The sequence below is a fragment of the Giraffa tippelskirchi genome, chromosome 11 (genome assembly GCF_054371585.1).
Source record: "Giraffa tippelskirchi isolate mGirTip1 chromosome 11, T2T-mGirTip1v1.2.pri, whole genome shotgun sequence".
Lineage (NCBI taxonomy): Eukaryota > Metazoa > Chordata > Mammalia > Artiodactyla > Giraffidae > Giraffa > Giraffa tippelskirchi.
In genome coordinates, this window is record NC_137285.1 from 53,779,113 (window position 1) to 53,797,461 (window position 18,349).

At 37.2% G+C, this 18,349-nt stretch overlaps 1 protein-coding gene and 1 long non-coding RNA gene across 24 annotated transcripts in view; one reads left to right on the forward strand and one right to left on the reverse strand.

Annotated features, from left to right (window-relative positions):
• Positions 1 to 12,480, forward strand: part of GAB1 (GRB2 associated binding protein 1) — a 123,209-nt gene extending 110,729 nt beyond the window's left edge. For 15 of the 22 annotated variants that reach the window (XM_081543625.1, XM_081543626.1, XM_081543633.1 and 12 more), the window contains 4 exons: positions 4,979 to 5,072; positions 6,354 to 6,477; positions 9,536 to 9,658; positions 10,471 to 12,480. In XM_081543625.1, the coding sequence (XP_081399751.1) occupies positions 4,979 to 5,072; positions 6,354 to 6,477; positions 9,536 to 9,658; positions 10,471 to 10,629 (500 nt within the window). In that variant the 3' untranslated portion in view covers positions 10,630 to 12,480. Of the gene's footprint in view, positions 1 to 3,166; positions 3,257 to 4,978; positions 5,073 to 6,353; positions 6,478 to 9,535; positions 9,659 to 10,470 lie in introns of all 22 variants that reach the window. The other 7 variants (XM_081543617.1, XM_081543612.1, XM_081543613.1 and 4 more) reach the window with 1 other exon arrangement.
• LOC145526876 (uncharacterized) lies at positions 8,414 to 18,259 on the reverse strand. 2 transcript variants are annotated; one of them, XR_014069263.1, is made up of 3 exons: positions 18,016 to 18,259; positions 10,209 to 10,262; positions 8,414 to 8,850 (listed from the first exon to the last, which is right to left on the reverse strand). It is a non-coding gene; the product is annotated as an uncharacterized LOC145526876 (long non-coding RNA). The 2 variants fall into 2 exon arrangements; XR_014069264.1 differs by having other exon boundaries at positions 10,205 to 10,262.
• Positions 18,260 to 18,349: the final 90 nt, after the last annotated feature.

Below are 18,349 nucleotides of genomic sequence, written 5' to 3' on the forward strand. Positions count from 1 at the left end.
CGAAGGAAGAAAAGGTAATTTAGAAGCTCCCAGTTTACTGGAGGAGGTAGGAAAGTAAACACATTATCATAATTAGCACAGTGGTTGAGGTAAGCTCTTGGCACTGTTAGCTGCCTCCTCTGAGAAAAGTCTGAGAGGATGAATGGCAATTAAACTGTGATAGAAGATCTTCTAGTTAGAATCAGCAGCGTACCAGGGGGAGCGCAGGACTGGCCTGGGTGGGAGGGAGGAAGTTAAGAATGCAGGAAGGAATGCCAAAGGCCTGGCAGGTGCTGGCTCCTGGCTGTTCTAATAGTCCATGCTAATGAGTTTGGGCTTTATTTCTGAAAACACAACTGGCAAGTAACATACTCAGATTCGCCTCTAGAAAGTTCATTCTAGGAGTTAAGGCTATGATAGGGAAAAAATGGTATTTTTTTTAATGTAAAATGTTATACAATCATACTTCTTCATCAGCATCTTCTTTGAAGAGTGCTTTGCCAGGTTTTCAAAACCCAGGGTTCTAGAAGCCTCACTTTAGAGATGATCAGACAGGAATGCGTTAACAAAAGTCCCTTTTGTGGTTCTCATTGCTGCCTCCAGTCAGGGACCTAGAATGATTTTTCACAAGCTTGGAGGGCATTTGAAAATGTATAGATGGAGGTCATTTAGCCATACGATGTGAGTTCATCATTTTCTGAAAAACAAACCAGGTAAGTAAATATAAAGTGTACATTAAAAATGGAAGGAAGAGCTTCAGACTTCAGATTTTGTCATTTTCTTGGCTGAATGAAAACAAACTATTGTCATTATAAATAGAAATTAAAATTGATATAGGGAGATTAGAGAGAAAGTGAAATCTATAGTAACTCCTAAGAGATCTGCCTCAGCAAGTAGAGAGAGAGGAAACAAAGCAGATGCGTGGTGGGTTGGAGGAGCTAAATTCCATTTTTGAACATGTAGTGTGAAATCCTATAGAACCTCCATGTGGGGGCAGCTTTGTCAATATGCAAATAAGGATCCTAGAGTAGATCTGAATCAGAGGTTAAGATTTGCCAAGTTGTGTTACCGATGAGGAAGCCGATCACATGATCCAGAGATTGACAATCCTGGGTGAGATTGTTCTAATCTATAAGGGTTTCAGTGCAATGGGTATTTCACCAGTAGTCAGTACTGTTTGCTAAACAAAATGGGTCATGTCACTTTCTTTGTTCAAAACTAATCTAGCTAAAGCCCATTTATAATTGCCTTGGATTTAAAGGCTGAGGCTCAGATGAGTTATTATTAACCCTCGGAATTTGAGAATAGTGTATCCTCAAAGTTGGTTTATTCTTTTGCCTTTGCTTTAGTATTCTTATTTCTTACTCTTCATTTTCACTTTTCTTAAGTAATCAGAGAAACATTCAAATAAATGTTTGCCTCCAGGCTGTAGAGGAGAAGTACATATACTCTGGATTTTTCTCCTTTCTGTCCTCCTAAGTATTGGGTTGGCCAAAAGGTTCATAACCTGAATACACCTTTTGGCCAACCCAATCATATTGAGCCATCATTTGAGTATCACTTTCATTTTCATTTCAGTCTGCCTGCCAGTGTAGGAAATGAGGGTGTAATCCCTGGGTCTGGAAGATCCCCTGGAGAAAGGAATGGCAACCCACTCCAGTATTCTTGCCTGGAAAATCCCATGGACAGAGGAGCCTGGCGGGCTAGAGTCCATGAGGTCGCAAAGAGTGGGAGATGATTGAGAGACTAACACTTTCATTTCTGTCTGGAATGTAAATGTCAGATTGAGCTGGGCAGTAAAAATACAAAGAAATGAAGCTACCAAAACACCTAAGTGACTAGGTTCAATTCGGGACATTTTCACCTTTTTAGACATTTGTCCTAAAATTAACCTAAACCATTGCATGGAGTAAAAAATACATGTAAATTTTATAAATGCTCTGAAAAAAATAATTCACTTAATAAAGTATTCTTCTATGAAGACAACTAAAGAGTACCTTTGAGAGTACCTCTGAATTAGGGAATTTTCCTGTTTTATAAACTAGAAAATCATATTTTCAAAAATTTGTAGATTTAGGTCAGTGAGGTGCTAGCTATCAGTGTTGAATCAGCAAACTGATTTTTCATCTAATATACAGATGTCCACTCAGTTTTGTAAATGCCAAAAAAAGAGAGAAGTTGGTGTCACTGAGAATAAAGTAGTTTAAATTCCTGATTGAAATGACATTGCTACCCCAGCATCTCCAGGCTTTCAGTGGGAAAAAGTATGAGGCGACTTGCTGGATGATAAACCTGTACTTTTCATAAGGCTTTTTAACAGTGCTTGTACATGGCAGAGATTAAGGGGGGGGGACGGGAGATAGCGACTGGATTTATGCTTTCCAATTCTCAAATTAAAACTTGGGAATTCGCTGGTGTTCCAGTGGTTAGGACTCTGTGCCTTCACCACCGAGGGCATGGATTCAGTCCCTGGTTGGGGAACTGCAGGCTGCATGGTGCATGACCAAAAAACAAAACAAAGCAATTCTCACATTAAATCAGATAATCAGCGGTTCTAGAATCTAGACATCTAATCCTTACAAAACGGCATCACAGGGAGCCACTGAGTATCCAGGGGAAATGAACGCTGGTCTTGGTTTTGCCTTTGGATTTGCAGACATTGTAGCATTGCTTCTCTAGAAGGGTCCTTTCAGGAAATGAAGGAAGTCAGATTAAGGTTTTTAAAACACCTCCATCAAATTAAGAAAGTAGGCCTTGGTACTTTCGTATGAGACACCAGACTTCAAAGAAAAGACGTACTTGCTGTCTCACTGTGGGGTTCTATCATTTTTTCTTCGATCCAATTTTCTAAGACATGTTAGAAGAAAAACTAACATGGTACATGTTTTTCCTCCCTTCCTCCAAATAAAGATAACAACTAACTCCGTGGTTATGTCACTAAAACCCTACCATCTTTTATAACAATTTGCTTATGACATTGTTGCATGCAACTTTCTGGTTCCTGTGGTTTTAAGCATGAATGATATGCAGTAACAAGACTGAAATAGTCTGCACAAACAAACTTTGTTGATGCTTTTGAGATGTAATGTTTCTGCTCAGGGCTCTGTTGCTTTTTTACAGAATCCATTTTTTTTTTCCAATTAAAAAAATAACATTATATTAAGAGAGTCTTCTTTTTACCAATTAGGTCAAAGTCCTAAAATTTTAAGACCCAAACCCCATGGTTTAGAGCGAACTGATTCACAAACCATAGGTGACTTTGCTACAAGAAGAAAGGGTATGTACTTTAGCACCGCATGCTGGATGGGGTGTTGGGAATTTATTTATTCTGTGATTTTTTTTTTGTTCCTTTAAAAGTAAGAAGAGTCTTAAATTCTATTGCTGTTGGAAATAAAACTTACCAGCATATACTTTCTAAAGTGAATGCTTCCCATACTATACAGAGAGTCTATTTGCTGTGCCATTAACAGCAGCATGTTAAATATTTGATCATGTATGATGTTCAGTCTTGTCCTTTCCCATGATTCTTTCAACCTTTTAGACATCAGTACAGTGATTTCTTTACATTTGTGAACTGCTAGTGAGTTCCAACCATCTCCTGTATTTATGTATAATGTATATATTATGTTCTGAGACAATATACAATCGTTTCCATGGATTCACTCTTTTAAGCCATTACTTAGAATTTGACAGCTAAACTGCTATTTGTCTTTGGGCTTTAAAAAAGTGAAACATCAGAGCTAAAGAAATGCTTTCAGTAAGCACAGTATTCCGTACATGTCCACCTGAAGAGTATAGATGAACAAAATTATTTTAACTCGAACTGAAATCAGTGTAGCCTTCAGAAAAACACATTGAACTTTTTTGTATTTGAGTTGAGATGAATACTTTGGCATAAGCCTCATTGAATCTACGTAAGCCTTTAAAATGGCTACCTATTTTATAGTTTGAAGGTAATTATAACTTGGTGTTTCAAAGTACATACATATGGACAAAGGCTGGAGGAGAGATACCAAGAAAAAAATGAAAATTTTTTTCTTTAGCGTGGTAGGATGAAATGTAACTATAAAATGTTTACCTAATATGTTTCAATAGTCTCCTAAATTATAATGAATATTAACAGGTAATATTGTTGTAGTTCTTTTGCTCATTTTCTGAATTCCTGGAATCTGAGTCTTACTTTGAGGGCAAAGAGCTCTGTTGTATATACTAGCAGAGTAATTAATTCTTGCAGTAGTTGATTGCAATAATGGGGTAAGTTAGTGAAGACTTCTTACAAATAAAGCTAATAAGAATATTAGCGTTTATTTTTACTTAATTTAATAGAGGACATTGTTGGTTAAAGGAAGCTAAAAATTTGAGGTAGTTGTTTAATTTTATGGCCTTTCTCAGATCTGAGTATAAAGATGTAATTATTGCTTTGTTCTATTTGGTTCCAGACTGGACCCGAATTAATTTCAAAAATTTAATCATTGATTCCTTTTTCAGTTTTTGGTTTTAGCAAAGTGTGTTTATTGCTTTCTGAGCATCATTTTGTATGTAAAGTTGTACAACTCATTCTTCAGTGTGGATAATGAGGAACATTTTTACATAAAAAAATTAAACCTCTGTGTTTGATGATATAACGTTAGTAGAAAAAATAAAATAAGGAAATAATGAAAATTATAAATCAAATAACTATGAAGGAATTGTGCCACATTACTCTTTCTTGTTCTCATTAAGTTTATAGTCATAAAATATTTACTTCAATTAAGAAGCAACATGTAATAATAGAGCTTTATTTAGACTTTCAGTGAACAGTCAGGAAATTATTTAGCTTTTGTCACTAATTTTTTTAAGCTGTGTAACCTTGGAGAAATGACGTAACATCTGTGAACTTCTTTTCATGTGAAAACTAGCCAGTCCTAGGTGTACTCTGGCTGTGGTAGAGGTGTAGAAAGAAGGTCATGTTTTCCAATTTCCTGTGTACTAAAATCTCATTTTCTGTCTCTTGTTTCAGTCAAACCAGCACCTTTAGAAATAAAACCTTTGCCAGAATGGGAAGAATTGCAAGCCCCAGTTAGATCTCCCATCACTAGGAGCTTTGCTCGAGAGTAAGTCTTTGTATAAAATACATAGCTCAATTGTTCTTTATAATGGAAAGTACCTAAAACAGTGGTTCCCAAAGGATGGGCTGGGGAACCCCCCCTTTTGGGTTTCTGTGAAGTCAAAGCTGTTTTCATTAATATACTAAGATGTCATTTGCTTCTCCACTCTCCTCTCGCACGAGTGTACACGGGAGTTGTCCAGAGGCGGCTAATACTGGTGATACTGTGGTGACAGCTAATAAAGTATGCTTTTGTGTATGCTTGTGTTTAAATTGTTTTCTGTTACTTGTAATATGGTGACTATCAGTAGATATCACCCTATAAACAAAAGCTCCTTGGGGTTCTCAATAATTTTTTAAGAGTGTGAAAGGTTCATGAGGCTAGAAATTTCTGAGAACTACCGCTCTGGAAACTATGGTAGTTTCTTGGGAGGCTTATTTTAATAAAGATTCATTTAAATATATATGTGGAAGTAAAAAGAAGGTACACAGTTACAAACCTGTGTTGACGTCTTTTATATGTATGAACAAATTTTTTTAAAAATAGGGATTCTTAAATCTTCCTTTTTAAAGCTGTGACTTTCTATTTATCCCCCATATCATTATCCCCCATAGCACTAGCAATACTTTTTTTTCTTTTTGCTCTGCACAAGGCTATTAGATGTTCAGAAACATCCTTTTATGGGAAGATGTGAGTTCAGTCCCTGAGTCGGGAAGATCCCCTGGAGGAGGGCATGGCAACCCACTCCAGTATTCTTGCCCTAGAGAATCCCATGGACAGAGGAGCCTGGTGGGCCACAGTCCAGAAGGTTGCAAAGAGTCAGACGTGGCTGAAGCGACTTAGCACAGCACAGCACCCCTTTACAGAAGCAGACTTGCAGATGTAGAGAATAAACTAGGGGTTACCAGACAGGGTGGGGGATAGGAATAGGGAAAGGGAAGTAGGAGGTACAAATTACTGGGTGTAATGTAGGCTCAAGAATGTGTTGTACAACATGGAGAATATAGCCAATGTTTTGTAATAACTATAAATGGAAAGTAGCCTTTCAAAGTTTTTTTAAATATCTGTATAAGTTCTTCTTTAAATATCTGTTTACAAATAGCTATAAATACTAGTTATGTGTTTGAATGTCTGCAGTAAAGTATACTGTGATAAATATGTGTAGTAAATGATGACAAGCTGACATATTTCTGGGAAGAACGTGCCCTCTCGCTTACTCTTGCCGTGGAAGCGAGCCGAGAGACCTTGGCCAGGCAGTGTGTTTGTGACGACCCTCTCTGTCGTCAGCTGCTCCAGGTTCCCCCTGTCTCCCCGGCCGGATTCTGTGCACAGCACGACTTCGAGCAGCGACTCACACGACAGTGAAGAGAATTACGTCCCCATGAACCCCAACCTATCCAGTGAAGACTCCGTAAGTAGAGTCTTCTCTTAACCTCTCTCTTCCTCAGCAGCCCTTCTGAGTCACTCATGCTCAAGCTTTCTTCCAGTTCATACGTGTTACCCATCTGCCTTTCTTTATTTACTTCAGGAAAAAGGACTTTTTTTTTTTTCCTTTGTATATATTTTAATTAATCCCATATTGGAGAGTGAGGAATTTGAATAAGGAGAGTTTTAAAAATGCTTTTGAAAAGCAGATCATAAAGTCTAAAGTGTAATACTTTATCTATAAAGTAGATATGTTAGATAAAAATGATAAAAAAAAATTTTTCCAGTTATATTTCTTTTCATATGTACTTGATGTTTGAAACCGTTCAAGAAAATGCTTTCTACTGGAGGCATTTTATAACGCATTTCTCCAGACTCACATCAGGGTGCTCAGGGTGCTTTGTGTATTCATTTACACAAAGATCTAAAATCAAGCATTCATGCAATGAACCCTTAATGTGGCACCTGAAATTCAAGTTATGGTGCATCATTACTAAAGACATACATATTGTTTGTAAGAGGAACAAAAATACGTTTAACACGTGTATGTATTTTTTTCAAGAATTTTAGAAAAACAAAGCACTACTATTTTTTTTTTTTGGCCATGACACATGGCATGCAGGATCTTAGTTCCCTGACTAGGGATCAAACGCTCACTCCTTGCAGTGGAAGTCCCGAGTCTTAACCACTGGACCACCAGGGAAGTCCCAACTTTTTTTTTTTACTTTTAATTCACAGAACACTTCACAATAACTCCTAGAATCTTAGGGTTTTTCTAAACTCTTTTGGGAAATCACTGTGTTAAAAACTAGAAGGCAGACACAGGCTGTTCCCAGTTGACATTAGAGAGAGAGCAAACAGACTTTTTTGTCGGGACATAGATTTTAACAATACTTAAGGATGAAAAAAATTCCAGTTCTATTAATTATTAGAGTACAATTTAACTAGCAATCCTGAGAAATTCACTTTAAGAACAGCTTACTTAGATTAAATGTGTACATCACATGAACTCAAGGGTTCCATTCATAGCCCGCAACGCTGTGAATAATTCTGTATGTTTTCAGTTAGGGAAATTCCAGGTATGAGCTCTGTCATTGCATTTGAATACAAAATTTCACATACTCCCACACGTAGTCCAGCTTGGTTTTTTTATATGAGCATGAGAATATGGAGTCATTTAGAGAAAAAAAATTCAGTTTTTCATGAATCAGATAAAAGCAGGGTTGAGGAGGAGAATAGCTACTTATACTAACTGTGCAGTAATATTTACTTGCATTTTTTGTGCCCTGTGTGTTACTGTCGGGTTTTTTAATGTTTTATTAGCAGTAGTTGGTCAATTTGGTTTAAAAACCTACTCCTACAAATAGGTCCATCACATTCAGTAATGCAGGTTGTCTACTGCATACACATGCCATGCGCAGTATGTAGTATATACAGCAAACCACACATGCACACTGCATTTGAGTACCTGCAACCCAGACGGTGTCCTGCTCCCTAGGCTGTGGGTCCTGGGGCAGAACTTTGTTGCCCCAGAAAGGAGCACCTTCTCCTGATTCATAAAAATGTTTCACACAGGCTGTCGGCAGCTCCGTTTACAAATGAGTGAATAAGCTCAGTGTTTTCCTAGCAATCATCCTTTCCCTAAATCACGTTTTACTCTGTTTAACCCGAAAGAAATGGAGTAGCAGTATGAAAGACTCACCAGAAGCAGATTTATGCAGCTTTCCAATTGTGTTGGTCATGCAAACAAGTATAAAATTGTCAAGTTGATTACATCATTATGGTTTTCTTCAAAAGTGTGAGCTAACATGTGAACAATAGTATCTATGTGACAGAGAGTATAAGGTGAAAGCCCCTAGTAAGTATGTAATGTCACCTAGGAGAAGTCAGGAACCTTCTCAGTTAAGGTTAAAAGCAGCAAGGCCCGGAAACAAATCATTTATTGGAGCACATTTGAAGACTGTCATAATCATAGTAGAGGGTATATGCAGGGGTATAAATTCACATCATCCTTTCCTTTTTATTCAGCATTGATCATCATGTTCTTAATAACCTATTTCTTTTCTTCATTTTTCTGCCTCAGGCTTTTTTGTTCTTGTTGCTTACTGCTTCCTCTGTCTCCCTTTTTTCTTTTTATTGTATAGCCCCTGTTAGGGACAGAAAGATATGGCTAAGAGAAGACAGAAATAAGTGGTTCAAATTCCAGATGGTTGGAAAATAGTCTTTGCCAATAGAGTCAGTATTCATAGCCTTTAGTTACCATACTTTAGCATGAAAGCCTTTAAATAAAATGTAGAGCTTTAAGAGAAAATTTTAAGAAGATGTGAGCTCAGGTCCTTTCCACCATCTTGGTCAATCCCTAAAAACAAAAAAAAAATTAATCAGAAAACATGGACTATAAGGATCCTATAGTTAAAGAATGTAATTGAGTTCAGATAGCATTGAGGTAGAACTATTCCAACGAACTATAGCTTGATGTCCCAGTCTTAGCCTGAACCAAGTTTTACTCTTCAAACTACTTTTAGCTCGCTTACCTAAGCTATTTTTTTTTTTATTGGTGGTGGTTATTTTTAAAATTTATTTATTTTTGGCTGCACTGGGTCCTCGCTGTGCATGTGGGCTCTCTCTGTTTGCGGTGCATGGGGTTCTCATTGTGGTGGCTTCTCTTGTTGTGGACCATGGGCTCTTGGGTACATGGGCTTCAGTAGCTGAGGTATGCGGGCTCAGTAGTTGCAACGCATGGGCTTAATTGCCCCCAGGGCATGGGGAATCCTCCCAGACCAGGGATCGAATCCATGTCCCCTGCATTGGCAGGGAGACTCTCAACCACTGGACCACCAGGGAAGTTCCAAAGCTATGTTTTAATCAATTTTTAAAATATTACTTATCTTTCCCCATCCTAAAATACTATTTTCTATAGAGACATTTTTTCAAGCTATGTTCTCCTAAAATTAATATTTAGGCTTATATAGATGGCAGACAAGGTAAAGAGCAGTATGTCTCATGAATGTTTGACAGTTGATTTTACCATATTGTACTTTCAGAATCTTTTTGGCAGTAATAGTCTTGATGGAGGAAACAGCCCAATGATCAAGCCCAAAGGAGACAAACAAGTGGAATACCTAGATCTTGATTTAGATTCTGGAAAATCCACACCACCACGGAAGGTAAGTGAAACCTCTTTCTATAAATGTGCTTAGCTCACGTGTGAAACCTGAAGAACTGTCTCCTTTGAGGGAATTCTATTAGTATGTTTAATTTAAATTTGGAAAAGTCTATTACTTAATGCCTTTGTATAAATCACAAACAACAGTTATGCAGATTAATTTTTCATGTCTGATGGCATGGAAGTTATATACTTTATACTGTCTTAGGTATTATCATTAAAATGCTTACTTAGAAAATTCCACAGTTAATCATGATCTTCACTCTCTTTCCAATGTTAGTTTACTCAAATTACTCCCTTACTGACTTTGTCCAAAAGTTTTAAGTTTGTTGTTGTTGTTGGTAAACTCACAAATTAGATGTTATTATTAGTTGTATTCTTATGATATCATGGAGGAGGAAATGGCAACCCATTCCAGTATCCTTACCTGGAGAATTCCATTAACAGGGGAGCCTGGTAGGCTGCAGTCCATGGGGTTGCAGAGAGTCGGACATAGCAACCAACACACACACACACACATTATTATACAGACACTGTTTATTTACACTTGCCTGCATTAGGAGCATGGAGTCTCAGCCACTGGATCACGAGGGAAGTCCCTAATTCTTAAATATAAGAATTCTAAAATTAGTGGAAAAGCAGAATACAGTTAAGATAGCAACAACAGCATTAAGTTGCAGTAGTTTGTGTTATTTTTTGGTGAACCAGTAGAATTTCAGAAGTTATTCACCGTGTGATGTTTTAAGACTGGAGTTCACGCAGAAGCACGCCTTCTTCTGCGGGAACTTATGGGATTTTTCCTTTGCTTTTTAGCAAAAGAGCAGCGGCTCAGGCAGCAGTGTCGCCGACGAGAGAGTCGACTATGTGGTTGTTGACCAACAGAAGACCCTAGCTCTGAAAAGCACCCGGGAAGCCTGGACCGATGGGAGGCAGTCCACGGAGTCTGAAACAGCAGCCAAGAATGTGAAATGAAAAGACTGCTTTAACATGTCTGAACAAAAGAGGACTGAACTGTAAAGAGCAATCCTGCTTGACCCAAGATAACTCGACCCTTCTCCTCTAGGTGGATCCTCAACTAAGTAGAGTCAAAGTCGGAGGACCTTTCAGGCTTAATCAAGCTGTCAAGACTGTAAATGGTGCTTTGTGGTATCTGAACAATTCATCACGTGTAAATAATGTGGGAAAATGCTATTGTTTGGTTCCCAGAGAAACATTTGTTCTGTAGTTAACACACTTGTAGTATTACTGTATTTATGCACTTTTTCATTTGAAGCATTGGGTTGGGTATTCCCAAATGGACCTTAACAGGATTCTGTTGGGAGTTCTTGTTTTTCCTCACACTACTCTAAGAATGATGCTGAGTAAACTAAGCTACTTTCCCATTGAGAAATTGCTCTTTCACCTACAGGATAACAGCATGGCATGAGAAGTACATTTACAATCTGCCATTCTACCTGAAACTTCACGGGGTAATCGTTAGCTTAAAATACAAAGAAGAGTTGGGCTCATCCTTCAATGCTTTTCAAAGTGCTGAACATCATGTCCATACTGATGTCAGGACTTAGTTCTCTGGTTCATGGACATTTAGTTTTCAATGGTGGAACTTTGTTATATTTTGTTAATTACAGTGTTGTTGGTTCATTGAGTGAAGATTCTTCCAGGTGGGATCTTACACCTTGGAAAGAGTGAATAACGACACTATCAAGTAAGCGTATAAATCACTGTTGGCATGCAGTGAGGACGTGCTCTCACACTTGTTACCATGTATTAAAATTTACGTTATTTGCAAAGTGTAGATTATACAGCTAATCAGGTACGTACCAGGCACTGATGTGCTAATACACTGATCAGGTTTATACAACGAGCTTTAGTTGTATTCTTGTTAATCCTCTAATGTTGTTGGTTTCCAGTTTGAAATTAATGACACAGTTGATATTCACTGTTAGTTATAGCAACATACTGTGACTTTTAATTAGACAGTCATGCAGATTTATTGCTCTAAGAATGAAATTCTGTCTTTTGACACCATAGTGCCCTTTCTATGGTTTTTTTTAAAACTTTACTTAATATTCTTCTTGGCCTTATCCTATTTAAATCCCTATGCAATTAATGTTTTATATCTGCATTGTTTTTTTTTAAATAGATGTTATAGAAGTGATTCTCATATGTAGCACCTATTGCTTTTCCAGTAAAAAACAATTAACGATTTTGTACTGTGATTTATATTCACTGCCCCAATTCAAGAAATAGTGGAGTCTTGCTATAATGTGAAATCTTATAGCCATGGACTTCTTCCAACTAGATTTCTGAAACCACCAGAGGTATCATGTAATTCTGTCTCATCTATAACATGGTCCTGTGACATGGATATCAAGACTACACATTATATATAGTGAGGCTATAATTTATGTCTTGGCTTTGCAATGTAATTTAGAAAGCAGATATAGTTGTTGGTTTGATTGGGTTTTTAAATACATTACATGCAGTCTCTTACGTACTGATTTGAGACTTACAAACAGTTTTTGGAGGGGACATAGAGATAGGAGAACCTACAGCTGAGTCACGTTCCCCCACCCCATTTTGGACCTCTAACTGTTGCCTGAGAACACAGATGTGCCCTGATTTCTGGCCTCTTGGCCACTGTATTGTGCCTGACTTATGTAATGGGTTTATGTCCCCTCCATGAACTAAAAAAACGTTCATAACAAGATGAATTGTAGATGAATAACATTTGATGCTTTTAAATGTTTGCTTCTTTTTAAACAGAAACTAAACCCAGAACTGAATTTTGAGGTGGGTTTTTAAATAAAAAAGATTGTTTGAGTTTCGTGTGTGCAAGCTGTTTTATAATGAAACCACAAAATAAAGTAAAAAATCATTGAAATGTTCCTGAACTATCAAAACACACAACAAGTTTTTAGTGTGAGGATACTTACTTGTGTTGCATGGAGGATAAACATATTTTGAGATTTAGAACACAACAATAGATATGTGACTAATTCAAAGTTAGAAATATTGTTTTAAAAGTGACCTGTCAGAAAAGCCTAAGGCAATTAAGAATTTTTTAGTGGAATTTCTCAATATTTTACAAGTTACCATTTTTGAAGACCCGCAACACTAATTTGTAGAAATTTTCCCATTAGGCTGAGTAATTTAAGAATTAAAATGTATTAGGCAGTTTGTTAAATCACATTAAACACTGGATTAACAAATTAAATGGAAAGACAGTCTCTTACAGAACAGTATCTCCCAAACAGTTTTTAGCGCTAGAATCTTTTTTAAGTAAACTTTGTATAAGCCCAATACATAAAGCCTGAAAAGTCCATTTAATCAGTGTAATCATATCTTGAGTCCACATTTATGTCTACTTGTCTTAGTCCATTCCTAAGAATATAACAGATTTCTAAGTAACACAAATGTGAAGTTGGGATTATAGTTGGTGAAACCTCAGCTGCCAATCCATTTCTTTGCCTTGTTATTTGAGTACTATCAAGAGAATTTTGATCCATGCAAATGTAAGTAAGTAAAATAATAAGGTTTAAACACATATTATAGGAGATTCTTTAACTAGAGATAGTTATAGTCGTATTCCCAGTTTATACAAAAGTAAACTATCCTGGTAGTAGAAATTTATACATAAGCTGTCTCCAATGTGGTAGAATTTTTAGTAAGTTTTTAAACTATGCACTTTTATAAAAACAAAATTTGAATCAAACATTTTAATACCTATATATGTGTGTGTGTGTATATATATATATGTATATACACATATGCGAGCATGCTCAAGTTTTGTCTGACTCTTTGCAACTCCATGGACTGTAGCCCCACCAGACTCCTCTGTCCATGGAATTTTCCAGGCAAGAATACTGGAGTAGGTTACCATTCCCTTCTCCAGGGGATCTACCTGACCCAGGGATCACACCCAGGTCTCTTGTGCCTCCTGCATTGCAGGCAGATTCTTTACTGCTAAGCCATTGGGGAAACAGACCTCTTAATACTCTTAACCACCTACAAGAAGCTGAGTTTTGGCCAGATGTGTGTTCAACACCACTTGTTAACCATGTAACAGTTGAGTTATAAATCAGAAGTCTTTTTCTGCCACGTCTGTGCTCTCTAGCTTCTTTCTTTGGAAAAACTGTACAATTTCATGAAAGTTTGAATACCAGTGTGCAATGCCACTTTAAAAAATCAAAATTTGAACTTGAATAATTTAAGCTACTTAACCCACAGGAGGTATCACTCAGTAAGCTATAATAATGGTTTTTATCTACATGCTATACATTTTCATCTTTATTTTTCATCAATACTGTATAAGCCACTGTGAGCATTTTAGAGACTTCCATAAAGGTACTATGAGTGTGTGTATGTATATATAGCATTGTATTTAATCATAGACTAATTTCATACAGAAATACTGCCAAGCTTGTAGATTAATATCATAAGTCATAATTCCCTCTGAACTTTTTATTTAATTCATGGGAGCTTATAATCTTCATATGATAAACTCACTCAAACTGGAAATTGAACCCCAGTGTTTGTTCCCCCTACTAGGGGGAAGTTGCCTGCATTCACCCATTAGCAAAAACAGGTTTTTTTTTGTTTGTTTAGCAATTAACTATTTTATGCCTACACTATACCTTAGGCATAATGCTTAGATACTCCCAAACACTCTTAGTGCCTCTTTATTTGACCCACTGAAAGTATCAGTGTTAGTATTTCAAGTGAATTATCTTTTTAAAAATGTGTTAGCCTTAAAAATTTTAGAAACAACAATGTGGGCCAGTTCTTTTTATTCCTATCTTTGGGTGATTGTGGTTGGTCTTAGCCTCCATTGTTAGATAAGCAGTCAGCTTTTTAACAGGGTTGACATAACATGACCAAACCAAGTGGATCCAGAGAAAGAGGGTCATACTCCAGAAAGACAATAACATCTGCTTTATGTAAATCTGTACATAATTTAAAATACTAACAACTGTGAGATGAAAAGCCATGGTGCAAATGAATATTTTAGACATCATGGACTTGTGATGATGAAAAATCACTTGTCAAGTTTTGAAATGATTGGTTTTAATCTGATAAATAAGTTTATATATTACTGCAATTTGAAATAATTCATCCTCCATAGATTTATCTTTCTTTAGGTTTGGTATAGTGTATATTATGAGTTTTAACAGTCTGTTTCATCATGGGATTAACTTAGCTTCTTGCTTCCTTTACTAAAAAGACATGGCTTTGTGTGAGTTCTTGTAACCTAAATCAATTGTTGATAACCATCCCAAATTTCCACAGCAGATTCTTATGTATAAATTTATTTCTCCCTTCTTGCACATCTTCTTTTTGTAAAGATCCAATTGTAGATATTTTCTGCTACCAAATAAACTTTTCGAACAATTTGGTTTCAAGACCTTAAATAGTTAATTTGGATACTGAGACTGAACCAATAAGGATGTGTAAATTTCTATTTTCAACACTTCCTTAGACTCTTAATCTAAATCAAAAACACGATTCTCCTGTTAACTGTGCTTCCCAGTTCTGCTTCTAGAGGGTCACTCATTTTCTACAATAAAGATCCCACTGACTGAATGAGTGTTAGTCACTCAGTTGTGTCCAACTCTTTACAACCCCAAGGACTGTAGCCCACCAGGCTTCTCTGTCCGTGGAATTCTCCAGGCAAGAATACTGGAATGGGTTGCCATTTCCTTCTCCAGGGGATCTTCCTGACCCAGGGATCAAATTCAGGTCTCCTGCATTGCAGGAAATGTGGATTCTTTACCATCTGAGCTACCAGGGAAACCGCAAATAGCCCACTAAACCATGCTAAAATGTTACAGTCATGCTCTAACTAAATACAAAAACCTCCTGAGACTGTTGCCCCATACATATACCCTTTATTTCTTCATCTACTCAGTGCTAGCACCACTTTGTTGAGTAAAAGGCCAGTAAGTAAGAACTTTGCGTCAGGAAACACATCCCCAACATGACTTGGGAAATTATAACAGGCTAGACTTTTCCATCTCTAGGAACATTTTCAGACACCTCCAGTGCTTCATTAGACCCCAAGAATTACCGTAAGTTGTGGCATTTTGCAACTCTGACTGTGTCATTAGATCATATTTGGGAAGTTTGAGAGGGTGACATTTCTGAGATCATTCTTCCCCATCTGTCTATCACCTTGTACATGGCGAAACCTCTGGATATTTGCATATACCTTCTTAGAGGGAAAAGCTGCTTCTCAGATACCAGTACATGTTTTGAATTAGAGTTTTCTGGAGAATAATTTGGCCATTCTGTGAATGCATATTATTGCATATTTAAAAACTGAGTCAGTAGCAGAAGGCATTTTATTAGCTCTCATGATGAGTCACATTCTCCCCTTAGATTCTCTGTTTTAATATTATACAAAGTTATTTATTAATAAACACCTATAGAAAATTAAGTTTCTGAAGTTTATTCCTATAATTCATTAGACAGGATTTATTCATACTAATCATGGTTGTGTTGGTGATTCACTCATGGCTCAGTGTGGCTCTGATTTTGTGTGTGATTCCCAGAGTATTTGGAGGACTTAATATGTGGTGGTACAGAAAACAAAAAAGTCAAATAAACGTTTTAAACCCTGCTTTCTCAAGTAGGGTATCAAATGATTAATGTGTCAACTTGACTAGGCTGTGGTGCCCATGTGGTTTGTTCTAACACTGGTATAGATGTTGCTGCAAAAATGCTGTGTAGATGTGTTTAACATTACAATCAATTTATGCAAAGCCCATCACCCTCCAAAGGGTGGGTGGGCCTCATCCAATTAGTTGAAGGCCTTCAAAGCAAAAACTGAAGTTTCCCACTGAAGAAGGAATTTTTGCCCCAAGACTGTAACATAGAAATCCTGTGTGAATTTGCAGCCTGCTGATTTACCCTACGAATTTCAAACTTGCCACCTCATAATTGTGTGCGCCAGTTCCTTAAAATCTCTTGAGGAGATGGACAGAGAGATAGACAAATAGATTATATTGGTTCTATCTCAGTAGTTAAATAGATACACGGATGGATGGATAGATAGATTCTTTCTCTGGAGACCCCTGTTAATTCATTATTCTGAGATATCTATGTATTTATAGAGAGAGCAAGCAATGATTTTGAGGTTTAATTTGAAATGCAAGTTACAAATACAATTTGGATATGTTGACAGTCTACTCCGAAAATGTTTTCTGAAATTTAAGTGTTGATGAATTTCTGAAGCCATTTACTTACAGCAAAACAGATTTCCACTTCTGTGGACTATAATTTCTTTTTTCTTTCAGGAATCGTTACATTAGCATCCCCAAGTAGAGAGAACAGAATGCTAAGAGCAACAGAAAGATTACTGGATGCTTGTTGGATGGTATACAGGATCCTATTACGAACACAAGTTCCAAATGAACACAAGTTCATTTGCTGCACTTTTTCTGTAGTCTTGGCCCTTGGTACATGCTATGACTTTAATATGCTTATTTAATTATCCTTGCTTTCAATTTCCCTTTTGTATGTAGAACATAAACCCTCTATACCTAAAAACAGTCTGAAAATTGTTTATTTCAATCTTTAAATCAATAACTTTGGGATTCAGACTAAGACAGAAGTACTGTTTTTCCGGATTTTGATTCGACTGGATGATGGCCCATTAAAAATTAAATCACTTCACCAGAATAGCTGCTACTTGTGTAGCATTATGCTAGGTGCTGTGGGAAATGCAGAAGAAATCTGCGTCAGTCTTATCTTTACAAAGATATGTGTAAAATAAATGATATGGGATGGTAAATAGTTACTTCTGAAGTACCAACAGTGAGGTACTGAGGCAAAGACTGTTAAAATATAGTAGGTCAAAAGCTTCATAGAAATGGAGATTGAGCCAAACTTTGGATGATTGGCAAGAAGGAAAAAGAAGACATTCTTTACAAAGAAGAACAATATGGACAATTCATTTATCAGTTTGCTATTAGTTTCATTTTCTGAGAAGAGGGGTGTAAAAAAGAGAAGAAAAGTAGAATGTGGAGAACTGGGTTGTGTGTTAGATGTGTGTGCTCAGTCATGTCTGACGCTTTACAGCCCCATGAACTGTAGCCCATCAGGCTCCTCTATCCGTGGGATTTTCCAGGCAAGAATACTGGAGCAGGTTGCCATGCCCTCCCCCAGGGCATCTTCTCGACCCAGGGATTGAACCCTCCTGTGTCTTTTGCACTGCAAGCAGATTCTTTTACCACTGAGCCACCTGGGAAGCCCCTGTGTATTAGATGGAAGGTTATAAATATTGTGTTAATTATCTGATGCTATGTAATAAACCAAAATGTAGTGGCTTAAAAAATAATCATCGTCATCCATTCTCACAGTTTTCCACAGTCAGAAGTTAAGGAGTATCTTGGCTTGGCAATTCTGGCTCAGTCTCTAGTGAAATGAAGTCAAATCAGTTGAGTCTGCAGTACTCTTGAGATGAAGGATGCGTTCCCAAGGAGGTTAAACCACATGGCTGGGAAGTGGCAGGAGGCCTGTGTCCTCTTCACGTGGACTTCTTCTAGAGCTGCTTGAGTATCCTCATGGCAGGGCTGCTGGCTCCACCCAAGCTAGTGATCTCGGAGACCCAGCAGAGGCTTCCACGCCTTTTGTGACCTAACTTTGGAAGCCTCACACTGTCATGTGATCTACTGGGTCATCTGGTCTACTC